Consider the following 18,535-nt stretch of genomic DNA (forward strand, 5'->3'; position numbering starts at 1 on the left):
ATAGATTGACACATGGATGGATGGATAGAAAGATAGACGGATGGATGGATAGAAAGATTGACACATGGATGGATGGATAGAAAGATAAACACGTGGATGGATGGATAGAAAGATAGACGGATGGATGGATAGAAAGATTGACACGTGGATGGATGGATAGATTGACACATAGATGGATGGATGGATGGATAGGCACTGTAGATGGATGGATGAAATGGTGCAGTGTCATGGACAGTATTCAGAACTGCTATATTATTGAGCCCGGATATAAGAATCACTGTTAATATAACTTACCATAGTTCAATGATGGTTGTCACATGTTCTATTCACACCACTCATTTGAAATGTAATTTTTAAATAAATTCATGTTTTTTTATTACTCTCCAATTACCATCGTTCCTCCTGAGGGAGCTCACTGTTGCTGGGGTAATATTGCACAGGTGCTAACCATCCTCTTGTGTGTCACTCTGAGCCCAGGCAGTGAATGTTGACAGATTAATCTATCATCAGAGGCATCACAGATGAGCCTAATCCTTTTCTGATGCCTACACACAAATGCTTTTTTTTTTAATTCTGAGGTGTGAGAAGATGTGAAAATGAGATCTAAAGTAACAACAGCAACTTGCATTTCTGTAGTACTCCTCACATACCGAACAATGTCTCCGTGCAGTTTACAAGAAAGGTGGACACCAAACTATAGGGAAATCAGGAGTTAGGGAGAGGAAAAAGGGATCAAGGGATATGGGGAGAAAGCAGGGACAGGATACTGAATTTGGATGACCAGCCATGATCTCATTGAATGGCAGAACAGGCTCGAGGGGCCGAATGGCCTACTCCTGCTCCTATCTTCTATGTTTCTATGAAATAACGGCATGATTAAAGAGAAAGGTTATAAGGCTTTTGAAAGCAGAAAGCAAGGTGGTCGTCGTCATACGTGTCTTCACACTGTTCCCTTTGGGGAACTGTATGAAGTGGTGGAAGGATTTCTGGCCGCGATTAACGCTCCTTCCGTGGCCGCAGCCATTAGGGTGGTTAGTCCTATGGCGGGAGGGTTTTACGGGCTCCCACAACCCATACGAGGGGGGGGGGGGCCACCCACACCCACGGACGCAAGTATCCCACTGGATGTCAACCCAGAGTTTAGAGCTGGAGCTCCGACTCCACTTGTCGGGACTGTCTGGAGCGGGGTTCGAAACCCTACGCCTTCTGGCCCAGCGGCGGGGATGCTACCGCTACGCCAAAGGCCCACTCCTAGCAAGGTGGTAAAGTGGAAGGACTTTGAGAAGGAGTTCCCGAGGACTGGGGCATACAGCTGAAGGAACAATTGCTAATGGTGGAGCAGAGGGAGTGGGACATGAGACGTAGACTGGTGCCTAAGGAGTAGAGGATACGTTGGGGATGTACAGCTGGAGGAGATCACAGAGGTAGGGTGCAGACAGGCCATGGAGAGTTTCGAAAATGAGGACCTTACGATCAATCTGATGGGATACAGGAAGTTAGGCGAGATGTGGGGCTTTGTGTGGGAGAGGATGTGGGCCACAGAATTCTCGCCAAATGTCTCATGGAGGGTTAAGATAAAGAGGCTGCCAAGAAGAGAAGTTGATCCTTGAGATGATGAAAACGTAGACTACAGTCTTGGCAGCAGAGGGGAGGGTTAGGGCCAGAGGCAGACAATATTACAACTGCATTTATGAAGTCCCAACTGTCCAGCCTTTGGCTCTCCATTCACCATGACATTTCTGCAGCTACCGTTCTGCTCAACCACACCCTCACCACCACCTTTGATGCCCTAGTCCCGACTAAAACAATTACTCTCTCTCACCCTGGCCGTTCCCCCTGGTACGGCTCTCATCTTCGCTCCCTTAAGTCCAAGGGACGCAGACGTGAACGGATATGGCGGTCAACTGGTTTAGCCATTCACCGCCAGATCTGGCTGGACCACATAAAGCATTATCGGGTCCTGCTTTCATCTGCCAAAATTGCTTGTATTCCAGAATCATTCTGGAATGCAAAGATAAACCCCGGCTCCTATTCTCTACGGCTAACTGTCTTCTTAAACCCCTCTCCCCTGCCTCCTCCACCCTCCCCTCTGACAACAAGTGTGAGGAGCTCATGGACTTCTTTGTCTCTAAGATTGAGACCATCCATTCAGCTGCCTCTGCCACTTCCCTTCCTTCCCCTAGCCCACAGGACCAAACTTGCTCTAAGGTTCCCCCCCTGCCGTAGTCCTGAACTCACATCTTTCTCCAGTTTCTCTCCGATCTACCCTCATGACCTCTCTGCGCTCATCTTGTCCATGAGACCCACCTCCTGCTCCCTCGACCCTATTCCCACCAAACTGCTGACCACCCAACTTCCTTTTCTGGCTCCCATGTTAGCTGACATTGTTAATGGTTCTCTCTCCTCAGGTACTGTCCCCTCTCCCTCAAATCTACCGGCATCACCCCTCTCAAAAAACCAAGCCTTGACCCCTCCGTCCTTGCAAACTACCACCCCATCTCCAACCTCCCTTTCCCCTCAATTCCTTGAACGTGTTATCGCCTCCCAAATCCATGCCCATCTTTCCCGCAATTCCCTGTTTGAATCTCTCCAATCAGGTTTCCGCCCTTGCCACAGTACTGAAACGGCTCTCATCAGAGTCACAAATGACATTCTTTGTAACTGTGACAAAGGTAAACTATCCCTCCTCATCCTGCTTGACTTGTCTGCAGCCTTTGACATGATTGACCACTCCATCCTTCTCCAACGCCTCTCCACCGTCGTCCAGCTGGGTGGGACTGCACTCACCTGATTCCATTCTTATCTATCTAATCATAGCCGGAGAATCACCTGCAATGGCTTCTCTTCCCGCTCCCAGATCTATCCTTGGCCCCTCCTATTTCTCATCTACATGTTGCCCCTTGGCGACATCATCTGAAAACACAACGTCAGTTTCCACATGTACGCTGACGACACCCAGCTCTACCTCACCACCTCTTCTCTCGACCCCTCCACGGTCTCTAAATTGTCAGACTGCTTCTCCGACATCCAGTTCCGGATGAGCAGAAATTTTCCCCAATTAAATATTGGGAAGACCGAAGCCATTGTTTTCGGTCCCCACCACAAACTCCGTTCCCGAGCCACTGACTCCATCCCTCTCCCTAACATCGGTCTGAGGCTGAACCACACTGTTCGCAACCTTGGTGTCATATTTGACCCTGAAATGAGCTTCCGACCACATATCTGCAGCATAACAAAGACCGCCTATTTCCACCTCCGTAACATCGCCCGTCTCCACCCTTGCCTCAGCTCATCCGCTGCTGAAACCCTCATCCATGCCTTTGTTACCTCTAGACTTGATTATTCCAATGCACTCCTGGCTGGCCTCCCACATTCTACCCTACGTAAACTTGAGGTCATCCAAAAGTCGGCTGCCCGTGTCCTAACTCGCACCAAGTCCCGTTCACCCATCACCCCTGTGCTCGCTGACCTACATTGGCTCCTGGTTAAGCAGCGCCTCGATTTCAAAATTCTCATCCTTGTTTTCAAATCCTTCCATGGCCCTCGCCCCTCCCTATCTCTGTAATCTCCTTCAGCCCCACAAACCCCCGAGATATCTGCGCTCCTCTAATTCTGCACTCCTGAACATCCCTGATTATAATCGCTCAACCTTTGGTGGCCGTGCCTTCTGTTGCCTGAGCCCTAAGCTCTGGAATTCCCTCCCTAAACCTCTCCGCCTCGCTACCTCTCTTTCCTCCTTTAAGACGCTCCTTAAAACTTACCTCTTTGACCAAGCTTTTGGTCACCTGCCCTAATTTCTCCTTAGGGTGGCTCGGTGTCAAATTTTTTAGTCTTAAAATACTCCTGTGCAGCGGCTTGGGATGTTTTACTACGTTAAAGGTGCTATATAAATACAAGTTGTTGTTGTACAGAGATGTTAAAGAGCAGTCTTGGGAGCAGATTGGATGTGGGTAGGATGCTTAACTCCGACTCGAGAAGGATGACAAGGTTTTGCACTCCAGGCTAAGCATGAAGTGGCAGCCACGAAGGTCGATGGAGTCTAGGCCGGTGTCATGGAGGTGCTGCCTGAAGTCAAAATGGATGCCTTTGGTTTTACAGACATTAGGCTGGAAGAAGTTACAACTCCTCCAGAGCTTTGTGTCAAACAAAAAGTTGGAAGGCAAGGCAACAGCGATGGGATCAAAGTTGGAGACGAGGAGGCAAAACTGAGGGTCATCTTATGTTAAACAGAGAGCCCCGTCTGCCCTCTCAGGTGGACATAAAATCTCCCAAGGCATTATTTAAAGAGCAGGGGAGTTCTCTCAGTGCCCTGGTCAACATTTATCCCTCAACCAACATCACCAAAACAGAATATCTGGTCATTTATCTCATTGTTGCTTGTGTGACATTGCTGTGTTCAAACTGGCTGCCACATTTCCCTACATTTCAAAAGTGACTACATTTCATAAAAAGTGCTTCATTGACTGTGCGATATAAAATAGAGAAAGATGGAGCAATTTTTGATGGCCTCAACACCACAGCAATGTTCTGAATGCTTCAAGATCATAACTGGGATTGTCCCCTGTATTAAACACTTTAGCCTGGTTATTTTCACACTCCTTGATCATTTTTCTGTTTTCTTCAGTACAGCCATAAGTGAACTCGCACCAAGAAGAGTAAGAGTGTCCTATAGAAGTGACATTTCTATCATTCTAATTTGCTAAACAGTGAATTGATAAACTCTTTCATCAGCCTGTGAACATCACTTGTGTGGAGGTTGTGGCAGCATTTTACATTTAGAAGAAGGAGTAAATAATTTTGGAATCGGACAAAAACAAAAGCTCTAAACTGAGATGGTTCCCCAGTTTTTGTAATTTTTCTTCATAAATCCAACTTGCATGGTCTTTCCTGTAAAACACGGGAATTCCTGTAGCTAGGCGATGGTTGGCTTTGGCTGCTCTAAAGCTGGTGCCGTACGCAATGTGTATATGATACTGGCTGCTCGATGCACAGCAACACCTACATTACTGATCAGCATAACGATGCCTCAAAATGGCAGCGCCATCATTTCGATGTTTGCCTGAAAGACAGATTACTCACAGGCCTAGAAATTCACTTGGGCGCGGGCAGCTCGCTCGCGCCCAAAAGTTAGCGCTGGGCGGGGAGGCATTAGCGCACGCCATATATTCGTCTTCTGCGCCCCAATTCGGAAGCGGGCGCTATACCAGGGTGTGCCCGCCTCCGTTTGGGGCGCTGCAACTGAATATCGGCGCGCTAGTTGCCGCAGCGCCACCCGATGCGGTGCGGCAGGCTGCGGTACTGCAGGCCTCCCCCTTCTCTTAAGGGGGAGGTGCCTGCAACGGCCAGAGCCCCGATCGCGAGTGCCGGCAAAAGAGCCCGGCACAACGGAGAAGTGCCGGGCTCCACGGAAACCAGCCGGCAATGCCGCGGGGGGGGTGGAGGAGGCCGGGGAAGGAGGTGCGGGCAGGCGGCCGTCGAAAAAGCGGCCGGCCGCACCTTCAGCTTTAAAGCGCCCCACTATGGCAGCAGGACGGCCCCGTTTTCTGTTCGCTGTTTGCGCCCGCTTCGGAGGAGGCGGGCGCAAATAAATATGGGGATCGGCGCGGTTTCGGGGCGTTCCGGGCCACCGTGCACACCGATGACGTCATCGGTCCCGGCACAGCGCTAACGGCTACCGCCGCCAATAGCGCTGCACTCAATTTCAGCGCTACCACCCCGCTGGCGCAAAAGACCTCTTTAGGCGCTAAGTGGGCGCAAGGCCCACTGAATTTCTAGGCCACAGTGTCTACTTGCTTGTTGTGTCTAGGTGCCTGAAGGATTGATGATCTCCTGTACCTGGGACTACATGACATTCACCCATCTGTCCGGGCTTACACCATGCTGCTCTTCTGCTTTGTCGTCTTCATTCCTTTGGGAATTATCATCATCTGCTACATCTTCATCTTCCGTGCCATTCTGTCCACCAACAGGTGAGGTCAGCATGCGATTGAGCCCCATAACGAGCAGCTTCTTCCTGTGTATTCAGTGCACGTTGGGAGAGTGTTAATGCAATGCTAGCTGTCATTCTTAGCATTTCACTCTTCAACAACTCCAGGGTTTATTCTTGGGAATCTGTACCCTCTCTGTTCCCTCTGGAATGCCCATGACCAGCACAGTTTCCGAATCCCGTAAAATTCAATTTGCAGCTTCTCCAACCTAACTTCTGATTGTGCCTAACTTTGATAAACATAAACTTCAAATTTCCATCAACTTTCTGCAGCTGGGCCTCCAACTCAATAACTCTGCTCTCAAATCGTTGAAACTTAATTTTCAAATTTTTGCAACTCCACGCTTAACTCACTCCATTCCTTGTTCATTCAAGTTTTAATTGTTTGAAGTTCAAACTCACTGAGCTATCCCCTCTCTATCCCAATTTAAACAGTGCAGTCAGTCTTTCAATATCCTGATAAAGAATTACCTGATTACCTGGACATAAAATAAAAACAGCAAATGTTGGAAATACTCAGCAGGTCAGGCAGCATCTGTGGAGAGAGAAACAGAGTTAACGTTTCAGATCGATGACCCTTCGTCAGAACTGGAAAAAGCTGGAGATGGAGCAGGTTTTTAAGCAAGTGTGGGGGGCAGGGAAAGGGGGGAGGGGAGGAAAGAACAAAAGGGAAGGTCTGTGATAGGATGGAAGGCAGGAGAGATTAAGAGACATTAAGAGTGCAAGGCAAAAGGAGATGGTAATGGGACAAGTTAAGAAACAAAAGATGGCTCTAGATGAAGTGTAAATGGCGCTGGCAGAAGGCGAGACAGCTGCCATGTGGAAGAGAGAAAAAAATTACCAGGTCATCCTGGATTTTGAATATCTGACCCCTAAAATGTAAAAAGGAACGTTCAGTCAACTACAAACTGAACCAGTCACATAACATTGTTCACACTTGAGTTATGTAGTGTGCTCTCACAACCCTGTAACCAACCAAACTTGCAACACTGTATTGGGATTGATTTGATAGCTTTAGATGTTAAACTCTCTATTAGGCACAGTGACTGGATTTACAGGGGCAGCCACCAAACGGAAACCTAAACAAAGAATATAATTTTTGTCACCGTAAGCCTCTACCAGTACATTTGAGAAGGGATGGGGAAGGCCCTTAGCATACAGGACCGAGAAGTGCAGGACTTGGCCTGGAGTTTCCGCTTTGGGGGCAATTGCCGAATCGGGCACAAATTGCACCCGAAATTGCGCTCGTTTTCAGAAGTGTTTTTTTTCTCTCAAGTTTCCACTCAAACTCATTTGCATATCGCCAAACGCAAAATCTGCCATGAACCATCGCAATCGGGCAGTGCTTTAGAACAGAATTTTTTTTTAAATGTTGCTTTAAAAAATGTCCCTTGATATATTTAAGAGCGGTAACCTGGAGCAGTTTGATTAACACAGCTGAAAATGGGTTTATCACAAAGAATAAGCATTTTTAATCAGTGTCCAGTCCACCACCAGTGAGTAGACCAATTTTAAATAACTGAAAATGACTTTAAAAAGCTATACAGAACCATTTACTAGTTACATTGGTGTACAATAGTCAGTTTCTTAGTAAATTAAAAAACAAATTATATTCAAAAGCTTTTAAGACCTGCCTATTCGTGTCCTTACGCCTAAAAAAACAGCTTAATTTTTAGAGCCTCCTCGAAGGGCCGCAAACGGGCGCAATTAGCGGAAACTCGCCATGGTGATTCATTTAATCCAGGGGGGCGTGGCCAGTGCTGTGGGCGGGGCCAGCTTCCAACACAATATTTTTAAAAATCCGTGCAAAAGATCGGGGAAACTCGATTTGCGCTGAACATAATTTATGTTTAAAATTGCGCCATCTTTTGCGCTGGTTTGCCCGATTTTGGGCGAATTGCGCTGATAAAAACAGCACAACTGAGCGGAAACTCCAGGCCCTTATGTTGTAGGGGGAGACGTCCTTCTTGGGAGATGTTTACGACGCAATTTTTCTCCTGCGGTAAGGAAATATGAAAGACCTATAATGCGGGGATACTGTATTTGTCCAGGAATGGAGCAAAGCATCTCCCCCTATGCCTAGTAGTTCTTTGCCCCTTTTTCTCCTGTCATCATTGTTTCTTGTTTCCAGTCATTGGCCCAGAAATTCGGGTCCCAATGCGTGAGTACGCACGGGGTACTCACGCGTAGGCCCAACGAAAGTGCCGGTTTTGTGCATGCACTGTGCGCATGCGCGGGAAACCGGCACTTCCGTTCCCCTGAAAGAAGGGGTTCAGAGGTGGAACGCGTGCGCCGGAGAGGCGGCGCGTGCGCATCGAACTTACGTTTTTTTTGCCGGTTTCTCCAGGAAGGTAAGTCTCCAGAAGTTAGACATGTAAAAAGCAGTCGCAAGGCCTGCTTTTAACAAGGTAAGTGGTGAATTAATTAAAATTAAAACATTTTTTCCACAGGTTTATTATTTTTAAATACTTTAAAGAAAGGTAAGTTTATTTTTAGCCCCGTTAGAAAATGTAATTATTTTTTTCAAAAATTTAAATTATTGTTTAAAATAGTTATTTCATGTAATTTATGGTTTATTTTAAAAATGTGATGTTTTTTTAAAATTTATTTGAAGTTTTAGTGATGTTTTGGGGCTTATAGTATTTATAGGTTTGACAGATCTTCCTGTCAAACTTATGAATGAAGCATTCCCTGCTACCATTGGCTCTCCATGGCCCACGTGATCCCAGGGGACGCATCAAACTAACTGCGCCCCTGGGATACACAAGCACTGCGCGCCGGCAGTTGTAGGAGGCCCAGGATCGCAATTCCACGCGGGCCCACAGCTCAACGGCCGGCGCGCAAGGTAAGTGCAGGTCGGGGGCTTGCACCCGTGGGAAGCCCCCGACCCGAATTTCTGGACCATTATGTTAGTTAAATGCAGCAGTACTTTTGGAATAATTATACCACACCTTGTGATATTGATCTTCTTTGGCCAATGACATCCAATGTTTAGATTGTTGAATGTTTCACCTTATATCTAAAAAAAAAATCCTTTTATTCATAAAAAAGTGTCTAAACCTCTAAATTTCTCCAACTTTGTCTATCTTTACCAACTCTTTGTATTCAACTCCTCCCTTATTAATTCAATTCCAATACTCTAAGTCTCATTACCTTGACTTCCAACTCGTTTACAACTCAATTTCCAACTCTCATCTCTGTGTGTTCCTTTTCTTTATAAAGAACTCAAATTACATTCCGTGTGGATTGTCCAGATCATTCATTCATACTGACTTCTACTGCGAGTTATCATGGTCCACTTTCAGGTCACTTGGGGGGTTTGTGTGGCAGTGTGAAGTCTAGATTGGTACCACATGCAGATATGGTGCACAAATTTCATTCTCTCCTTCTTCATTAATCTTTATATATGAGGGTAAATTTCACAACCCTCTGCTCCTGGAGCACGGAATGGACAATTGTTTGGAGGCCCAACTCGTGGTGCTCCTGATTTTGGGTGGTTAACGCTATAGAGCCTTGCAAAATTTACCCTGTAGTGTCTAGGTGACCATCAATATGGACTACAACAATGCCATATTCTGTCCAACCGTGGCTCAGTGGGCAGCACTCTCGCCTTTGAATCAGAAGGTTGTGGGTTCAAGTTCCACTCCAGAGACTTGAGCACAAAAATCTAGGTTGACACTCCAGAGCAGTGCTGAGGGAGTGCCGCACTGTTGGAGGTGCCGTCTTTCAGATGAGACGTTAAACATAGAAACATAGAAGATAGGAGCAGGAGTAGGCCATTCGGCCCTTCGAGCCTGCTCCGCCAGTCAACGAGATCATGGCTGATCATCCAAACCCTAGCATCCGGCCCCTACACCGACAGCCATCCCACCCAAGCCCTATCCCCGTAACCCCGTAACCCCACGTATTTAATCCCCCCTAACACTAAGGGTCAATTTTTTTATCATGGCCAATCAACCTAACCCGCACATCTTTGGACTGTGGGAGGAAACCCACGCAAACATGGGAAGAATGTGCAAACTCCACACAGACAGTCACCCGAGGCCGGATTTGAACCTGGGTCCCTGGGCGCTGTGAGGCAACAGTGCTAACCACTATGCCATCGAGGTCCCGTCTGCCATCTCGGGTGGACGTAAAAGATCCCACGGCACTATTTGGAAGATGAGCAGGGGAGTTATCCCCGGTGTCTTGGCCAATATTTATCCCTCAATCAACATCACTAAAACAGATTAGCTGGTCATTATCACATTACTGTGTGCAAATTGGCTGCCACGTTTCCTACATTACAACAGTAACTAGTACTTCATTGGCTGTAAGGCGCTTTGGGACGTCCGGTGGTTGTGAAAGGTGCTATAGAAATGCAAATCTTTCTTTCTTTCTATGAATACATAAAGCTAATGCAGGTCACATTTATCATTTGCCCACTTCTTCACTAATGTTCCCATTTTGGATCTTTGTGGAATTTGACTCAAACAAAACAAGTTTTTATTTTCAACAGGGATGTAGAGAAAATTGGAGGAAACACCAACAAGGAATCCCAGAAACGATTTCAGAGGATAAAGCATGAGTGGAAAATGGCCCAAATTGCTTTGATAATCATCCTGCTTTATGTCATCTCCTGGTCCCCATGTTCCACAGTGGCCCTCACTGCTTTTGCTGGGTATGTACACTTACTATTGTGTTTTCCTACTAATTGCTGGAACACTCTGGGTGCGTTTACACCACAACCGTAGTATCCATCTGAAGTGATTTCAGCTCCGCACCAATGCTTAACTGGCACTGTAAATCTGGAGTCAGGGCCCAAATGAGAAGTGAGACTCCTTGACGGCTCTCTGTACCTTTGAGTGTTGCTGCATATTCATTTACACTCTGTATTTCTAGGTACGCCAGTTTCCTCACACCTTACATGAACTCTGTCCCAGCTGTGATTGCTGAGGCCTCTGCCATTCACCGTCCAATCATCTATGCTGTCACTCATCCCAAGTACAGGTAAGGTTTTTTCTATTGTTCCTTGTAATTCAGTCGGGATGATGGAGCAGAGCCCAATAGGTGCGGTAGTGTAGTGGTTATGTTACTGGACTAGTAATCCTGAATTAATAATCCAGAGAACGTGAGTTTAAATCTGCTTTAGCCTCACCTCATCCTATCTCTGCAATTTCCTCCAGCTCTATAACCTTCGCCCCATCCCAAACACTCAACTCCTCTGACCCTGGCCTCTTCTGCGGACTCCCTCCCTTCGTCTCACCATTGAAAGTCAGTCCTTCAGCCACCTCGGGCCTATCCTCTGCCATTCCCTCCCTAAATCTCTATCTCTTCCTTAACGAACCTTCTTAAAACTTATGTTTTCAACCAAGCTCTCTTCATCACCCCTCCTAATCGCCCCGTCGCTGGCTCAGCACCTGTTGTCTTTGTGTTAGTTCTGTGAAGTGTCCTGGGATTCGTTTTAGATTAATGGTGCTACATAAATGGAAAGTGTTGATGTCGTAAGTGATTTTCTCTTTATTTCCGTCCTCTGGGAAAGCATCTAACATTCACAGGCTGTTTTCCCTTGATGGCATGAGTAAAATTAAGAATGCCTGACTGACTGCAGTCTGTCGCGCTCCTGTCTGCTGCTCTTAAATAGGTAACTTCCAAAATATTTAGTGGCTGTGAAGAGAAAGTTTACACAAAGTTATCACTCGTTAAAAGAATGTTGGTCTCAATACTCAAGATCTTGTACAGTCCCCAACATTTGGCTGCATTCCTGCTCTAGGGCTGGACTGATAACGAGGCTGATATTTCCAGTCTGAGTTCATGACCCATCAGCAGAGAAGTTTCCTGTGAGTTCAGCAGAGATACAACTGAGCCAAGTAACACCAAGGACAAATCAAAATTGAAAAGCAATGATTCGGGCATCTTTGAGAAGGTAATGAGCTGGCTTTAAGTAGCAACAGCTAAGGATAATGAGATGCAACTCATTGAGGGTAAACTGTAACTCAATTTTACCTGCGAATTGCATTCAGCCTCGACTGAAATAATGTGTGATGAACTATGAGACCTGTAGAGGGAGCTCTTGCTAGGAGTATTTGACTCCGAGTTGTTGAGTAATAAAGGGGGTAATTCTGAATTTGGGCGATAGTGTAAAACGGGCACTATTAGATCAGACGCCTGTTCTGCATCTTTCCCAATTTTCAGGAGAGATGTACAACGGGTGGCTGATCCAATACAGCCCGTATTACACTATCAACCAGTCAGAATTACACCCGAAGTGTAAGACTTGTAAAGGGAGGTCTTATTGGAAGTTCTGTAGCTTAGTGAACAGTGCAAGAAACTTAAGTACTGCCTGATGCTGTAACAGGTGAATAACTCAACTTGCGATGTTGAAAAGTATACTTGTTCTTTTGGATTTATGTCAAAGCTGTATAGGCCCTGAAATTCCTCCGGGGTTCTGCCAGTTTCCTACCATAACTCTGGCAACAGACCCCATGGGAATCGGGGACTAATATTTGTACCAGGGCCAGAGCGGATTGCTTATGTGGCACTTTGGCACGGAGCCCTCACATTCCGGCCAGAGTCAGCCAGTCAGTCAGTCAATCAATCAAACCTGCCCTGTTCAGGTGCGATTCACTGAAGCTTCAACAGTGGAGATCGCTTCCCTGGGTAGCGCTGCACCATTGACCGCTTCAAAAAGAATGAGATAGTCACCCTGAGAAGTAAGTGGGGAGAATCTTTTATTGTCATGTAAATAACTGGGAAAAAGAAGGAAAGATCAGATAAGTAAAGTAAATCAATAAGGTGAAATAATCCACCCCAGCTCACTGCTATGAGGCTTCTTTCTGCCATTTTGGAATATGTAATAACGGTCTCGGGGTAAGTTGTCAGACCTGTCCTTTCAGCTGCTGCATGGTGCTTGCCACGAGGAACTCGAGACGGAGAGAGGGAAAACAAAAGTATAGAATAGGCTGCGACACACAGCCCAGAAGCAGTTATCTTTAACAATGTATGTTAAATTTATTAGACAGGGTCTTGGTGCTGTGCCTAAACAAATGTAATGCATGGGGATCAAATGAAGGATTTATCAAAGCTTCTTGGAGGAGAACAAACTTTAAGGTTTGATTTGGATCATCGCTTGATTTGCAATGAAGCATTGAAGGATCAGCTGATTTTATTTTTTCTTCATTCATTTATGGGATGTGGGCGTCGCTGGCAAGGCCAGCATTTATTGCCCATCCCTAATTGCCCTTGAGAAGGTGGTGGTGAGCTGCCCTCTTGAACTGCTGCAGTCTGAGGAGCAGCAATCTCTTGAGGTTCATGGTCTCAGCATCTTTTAATTTCAACAATCTGGACTGCTTTCTTTTCAGACATCTTCTGACATGGACAACATCTCGATGGTTGAAGTGAGTCCTAGAGATGATGGGAGACTCCCTCCCAAGGTACATAACAACCCGTTCTGTTAGTTAAAGGAATAAAGAATGGAGCTGGTTCTGCATGTACTGTAAATAACAAACATGTTCCAAAATGTTCCCATGAGGAAAGCGCCCAGTTGCCCAAAATGTGTGAGGTCGTATCTTTGTGGTCATCTTCTTAAAAATTGGACAGTTTATGAGCTACCCTCTTCATTGGTTTAATGACAAATCATTATCTTCAACTGTTGTGTCCAAACAGCTGACCCAGTTCCTGTGTGTAATCTGTATCACGTTCCCTACATCAACAGCACGCCAGCAAAGTTTTGTGTTTTTGTACATTACACATTGGTACACCTCAGTGTGTCCTGTACTCTGGGGACTCAGTCACGAACACACACACATCAATGAACCAGTGTAGTTCGCGATCTACACCACGGATACACACCTGTAACGCCTCGGTAGGGTAGCTGAGCTGACTTATTGTCCTATAAGAACTTGTTTGTTTCAATATTGCTCTAGCATTGATGATTTTGAAACTAAAATGTTTTGCAACTGTGCTGTTTTTTCTCGTGTATGAATGTGGAACTTTTAAATCCCAACACGTTGGCATAGAGCGATGGATGGTGGTGAAACTGTATTTTGGATCATCAACAGATGGCGTCACGGGATTTTTGGGAGCTTTACTAAAATCAGGTCAGCCATGATCTTATTGAATGGCGGAGCAGGCTCGAGGGGCCGATTGGCCTACTCCTGCTCCTATTTCTTATGTTCTTATGTTCTTGTGATTATTCATAAGAGAACAATAGGCGGCAATTTTTCACCATTTCCAAGAGTGAGATGTAGCTTACACAAATGGCTAAGGTACTAATGCAGAAATTAGTGTTTGTGTTACTACTTGCCAAATACTTGGGTTACATTCCTCTGTCCCTTGTTCTAACGCAGGTCTTTACCCATTTATCTATAGAGCAGTCACTTCAGGGCATATTGAGATGTAGAGGCCTCTGTGTTGGTGATGTAAGACTCACAATATGGGGCACATTGAATGTACAAGCTATTGGGCGAAAGATACAGTGACTTGGTAAACCCCCAGCACTACCATAAACCTGAAGCAGACTGCATGTTGCTGTTTTTCGGTATTTGGTGTATGTCCCTGTCATTGTCCTATTGTTGTATTAAAGAGGCATTGGCCCAGATTTTGCGGTGGTAATGATGGCGAGCTGTCAGCGTACGCTGTCATTATCCCTCTGAGACTGACCGTAACTTCAGGATTTAGCGCATGCGCATCAAACGCGGAAATCCTGAAGTTGCGATCAGTCATTCCCTGCTCCACCATAGGCTGCGCTGTGGACTCCCATAGCCGGCAATCAGTGAAATCAGTTGAACGGACAAAAACTTAAGCTTGTCCGCTCTAATATTGCTGTTAAACACCCCATTAAAAGTTAAGCCTTGATGGAATAGGTGTACCTGGAATTTTAATGGCGTATTGGCTGCAGAACAACCGTTCGGGCCCTGAAAAGCTATATTTGATATATGATGGAAAATTACTAGATTTTTAAAATATTTTTTTAAAAATTTAATTTGTTTGATATTTCAGCTTCCACCTTAGCCCCGTGTGTATGTCCCAATCTTTATTTCGTTCTCTGTAAAAAAAAATTAAAAAGTGAATTAAATCAGTGCTTTTTATTTCCTGGTTTGCTGGCTGCGGGAAGTCTTCAATGTGATTGGCTGCTTAAACAGCTTGATGACATCACAGCGGCTCTGCACTGGGGATTCCCTTTTGACAGCGCTACAATCAATTTAACATCGAGAAAGCTTAAGTTTTCGGCACAGAGATCGCGCGATCTTTGTGGGCAGCTTTCTTCGAGGTCCGCGGTGATCGCCGTCACTTCGCTGCTGACCGCAAATTTAGGGCCATTGTAGTGGTACATTGGCAATTTCAGGCAGCCTTATTGCTTGGGTTAGTTGCTTTGATAACTAAGCTTAATTTGACGTACATTGCTGGTTTCTTCTGCCATCACTTGCAATGTGAGTTTCAGATTTTTATTCCATGTAAAACTTTACACAGAGGCAAAAAGATTTTACATTCAATATGATTGATAAAACATTTACATAAATCCATCACCAGTTGTGTAATTGTGGATCTTGTTATTTATTAACCGTCATTAAAAAAAAATTCAGTCTCAGGATGTGGGCGTCACTGCCAAGGCCGGCATTTATTGCCCATCCCTAATTGCCCTTGAGAAGGTGGTGGTGAACCTCCTTCTTGAACCGTTGCAGTCCGTGTGGTGAAGGTGCCCCCACAGTGCAGTTAGGTAGGGATGCCAAGGTTTTGACTCTGCGACGATAAAGGAATGACGATATAGGTCCAAGTCGGAATTCTGGGGGAGTGTTCCGGTCCCTCATAATATCCGGAAGGTTACAGTCTAGTTAAACTTATTGAAAGTGCTATCTGGAGGATGGTAACATCTTCAAGTCGTTCCTTTCCTTTAGGGAGAGATAGTCTGCACCTTTAGACCCAATTAAGCATCTTATAGGATTCAGCTATCTCTAACTTTAGTTGAAGGTGAACGTCTGGGGAATGTGCCTGATCCGGGGTAGCCCGAAAAGGGCTAGGACTAGTAATTATCCCTTCAACCTCACCCCTTCCATCTCCCTCTCTCCGCTACCCTCGCTCCCTGTCCTCTCTATCTCCCTCCATACCGTCTCTCTGCCTCACTCTCTCTGTTCTCCCTCAAGTCTCCCCTCTCACCTTTCCCCTTTTCTCTCACACCCTCCCCTCTTTCTCTCCCTTGCCTGCCCACTTCCTCCCTCTCCCGCCCTCCCCAGCATCTCTCTTTCCCTCCTTCCCCCTTCACTCTCTCTCCTCGCCTGGTATCAGCACTAAAGAGTTACCACAGGGTTCAGGAAAGTGGACGGCTCATTCTAAAAGAGGATAGAAGTTGTTGGCTCAGTTGAAGGCTTTTTAAAAAAAATAATACGTGTCTTTCTCACAGGCGTGGCTGGTGTCCTGCCCCGGGTTGGGTCTGGACAACAATCAGTGGGGAAGGCAGAAAGATGCAGGGGCAGAAACACTACTTGGGGACATCTCCTGTCCTTTCCATCTCAGCACCAGCGGGCCAAACAAATCCTACAAAATACATCCTAATAAAAAAAATTAAATAATCAGAATCATATCACAGCATTGGGCTCAGTGGTCAATCATTAACCGTGCATTGTCACGTGTCACTTCTGTCTCCAGCTTCACCTCTGACCAGATCACTGATATTTTCATTTAAAGAGATGGGGTAGAGTTTCCGTTTTTGGCGAAATCGGCAATCTGGGCGCAAATTGCGCTCACAATTACACTAGTTTTCTGAATGGAATTTTTTTCCTCAACGTTCCGCTCAATCTCATTTGCATATTGTCGAACGCAAAATCTTCCATGAACCGGCGCAATCTGGCAATGTTTTAGAATGCCATTTTTTTAAAGAAAATTTGCATTAAAAAATGTATTGATGTATTTAAGAGCGGTAACCTGGAGCAGTTTTATTAATACAGCTGAAAATGGGTTTATCACAAAGAATAAGCATTTTTAATCAGAGTGTCTCGTCCACCACCAGTGAGTAACCTGATTTTAAATAACTGAAAATGACTTTAAAAAAAAACTATACAGAACCATTTACTAGTTTCATTGGTGTACAGCAGTCAGTTTCTTAGTAAAATAAAATATTTTTACTATTTAATAGCTTTTAAAACATGCCTATTCGTGTCCATGCATCTAAAAAAAAAGTTACATTTTAAGAGCCTCCTCGTAGATCCAGAAATGGGCACAATTAGCGGAAACTCGCCATGGGGATTAATTTGATCTGGGGGGCGTGGCCAGTTTTGTGGGCGGGGCCGACTTCCAGCACGATGGTTTTTTAAACCAGCGCAAAAGATTGCGAAAGCTAGATTTGCACTAGATGTAACTTGCGTTTAAATTTCCTCGATCTTTAATCTGGTTTGTCCGATTTTGGGCGAATTGTGCTGGAAGCCAGTGCAATATAGCGAAAACGCCAGACCATTGTTTTTAAGGAGAGGGTTAATTAGACGGTCTTGAAGTCTCTCTTTATATTGTAAAATGGAGGAAAGACTTGCATATGTATAGCACCTTTCATGACCTCAGGACGTCCTAAAGTGCTTTACAGTCAATGAAATGTTTTTGAAGTGTAGTCACCATTGTAATGTAGGAATATTAACTTTTAGCTTTCGCCTGTTAAGTGAGACTCTGTTAGAAGAATGAAAGTGTAATCATTAGACGGGCTTGCTTTATTTTATTAATTATAGATGCAATGACAATCAACGGTCAGTAAACCTAATTTAAAAATATTCCAGTCAGAGAGTTGTAGTTGATAACAAGTTATTGCATAGACACAGAGCAAGCTGAAATGCTCCCTCTGAAGATAAGCACCTGCCTGAGAAATACCATAGATCCGGAAAGTTAGGCAGTGTAACCAAGCCGGGGAGTTCTAAAAAAAAAAGAACTCGTTAGCACTAAAGTTATTGACAAGGGAGTATTGGGTAATGCAGAAATGTGTGGTTTGTCACATAACACAGTGAGGGGGGAAAATGTTGTGACAGATGCTTTTGAATTTGAAGGACTGGCCAACCAAGTACACCGAGCTTGGATCTGTAATGTGTTTTGAATTTCCCAGAAAAAACACGCAAGGTTTTGTTGTAAGCGCTGTTGTAAAGTGTATATTTAATTATTGTCAATAATACTTATTGTATGCTTAATAAATCTGTGAACATCTGACATTCAGTGCTGTGACCCCTATTATTTTGAGGAGTAACTTATAAGTAAGAACCTCCCATCATCTAACAGAAGGATGCATCAAAATATCGTCTTTCTAAAATTGTTACTTGATAGGTCTAAAGGCAATTGTCTGAGTTCACGCAATGTTCTTGATTTTCCAAAATGCATTCGCGCCAAGTGAGGTTTCCCACACAGGGAGAATTCTGATAATCACCCATCTGGCGTTTGTTTAATGTTGGGTGATGTCAACATCAGTTTGTTGGGTACAATAGTTATTGGATAGACCATTGAGAAACAACAACAACTCGCATTTATATAGCGCCTTTAATGTAGTAAAACGTTCCAAGGCGCTTCACAGGAGCGTAATCAAACAAAATTTGACACCGAGCC

The 18,535-nt window shown here is 45.1% G+C and overlaps 1 protein-coding gene across 1 annotated transcript; it reads left to right on the forward strand.

The window, feature by feature from the left end:
* Positions 1–5,861: 5,861 nt before the first annotated feature.
* LOC147098489 (melanopsin-A-like) lies at positions 5,862–18,145 on the forward strand. Its single transcript, XM_085970259.1, has 4 exons — positions 5,862–5,969; positions 10,485–10,646; positions 10,868–10,975; positions 13,327–18,145. The coding sequence occupies exons 1-4, from the start codon at positions 5,878–5,880 to the stop codon at positions 13,364–13,366; spliced, it is 402 nt and encodes a 133-aa protein (XP_085826385.1). The 5' UTR covers positions 5,862–5,877; the 3' UTR covers positions 13,367–18,145.
* The last annotated feature ends 390 nt before the right edge of the window (positions 18,146–18,535 follow it).

Source organism: Somniosus microcephalus, chromosome 29, assembly GCF_052327205.1.
Source record: "Somniosus microcephalus isolate GS21.2 chromosome 29, FLI_Smic_1.0, whole genome shotgun sequence".
Classification (NCBI taxonomy): domain Eukaryota; kingdom Metazoa; phylum Chordata; class Chondrichthyes; order Squaliformes; family Somniosidae; genus Somniosus; species Somniosus microcephalus.

What these genes read in the sequence shown, in the direction of transcription:
- LOC147098489 (XM_085970259.1), top strand. Translation starts at nt 5,878, where the DNA reads ATGCTGCTCTTCTGCTTTGTCGTCTTCATTCCTTTGGGAATTATCATC. An exon ending in GCCATTCTGTCCACCAACAG is followed by an intron (nt 5,970 to 10,484) that starts GTGAGGTCAGCA and finishes TATTTTCAACAG; the next exon opens with GGATGTAGAGAAAATTGGAG. An exon ending in GTCACTCATCCCAAGTACAG is followed by an intron (nt 10,976 to 13,326) that starts GTAAGGTTTTTT and finishes CTTTCTTTTCAG; the next exon opens with ACATCTTCTGACATGGACAA.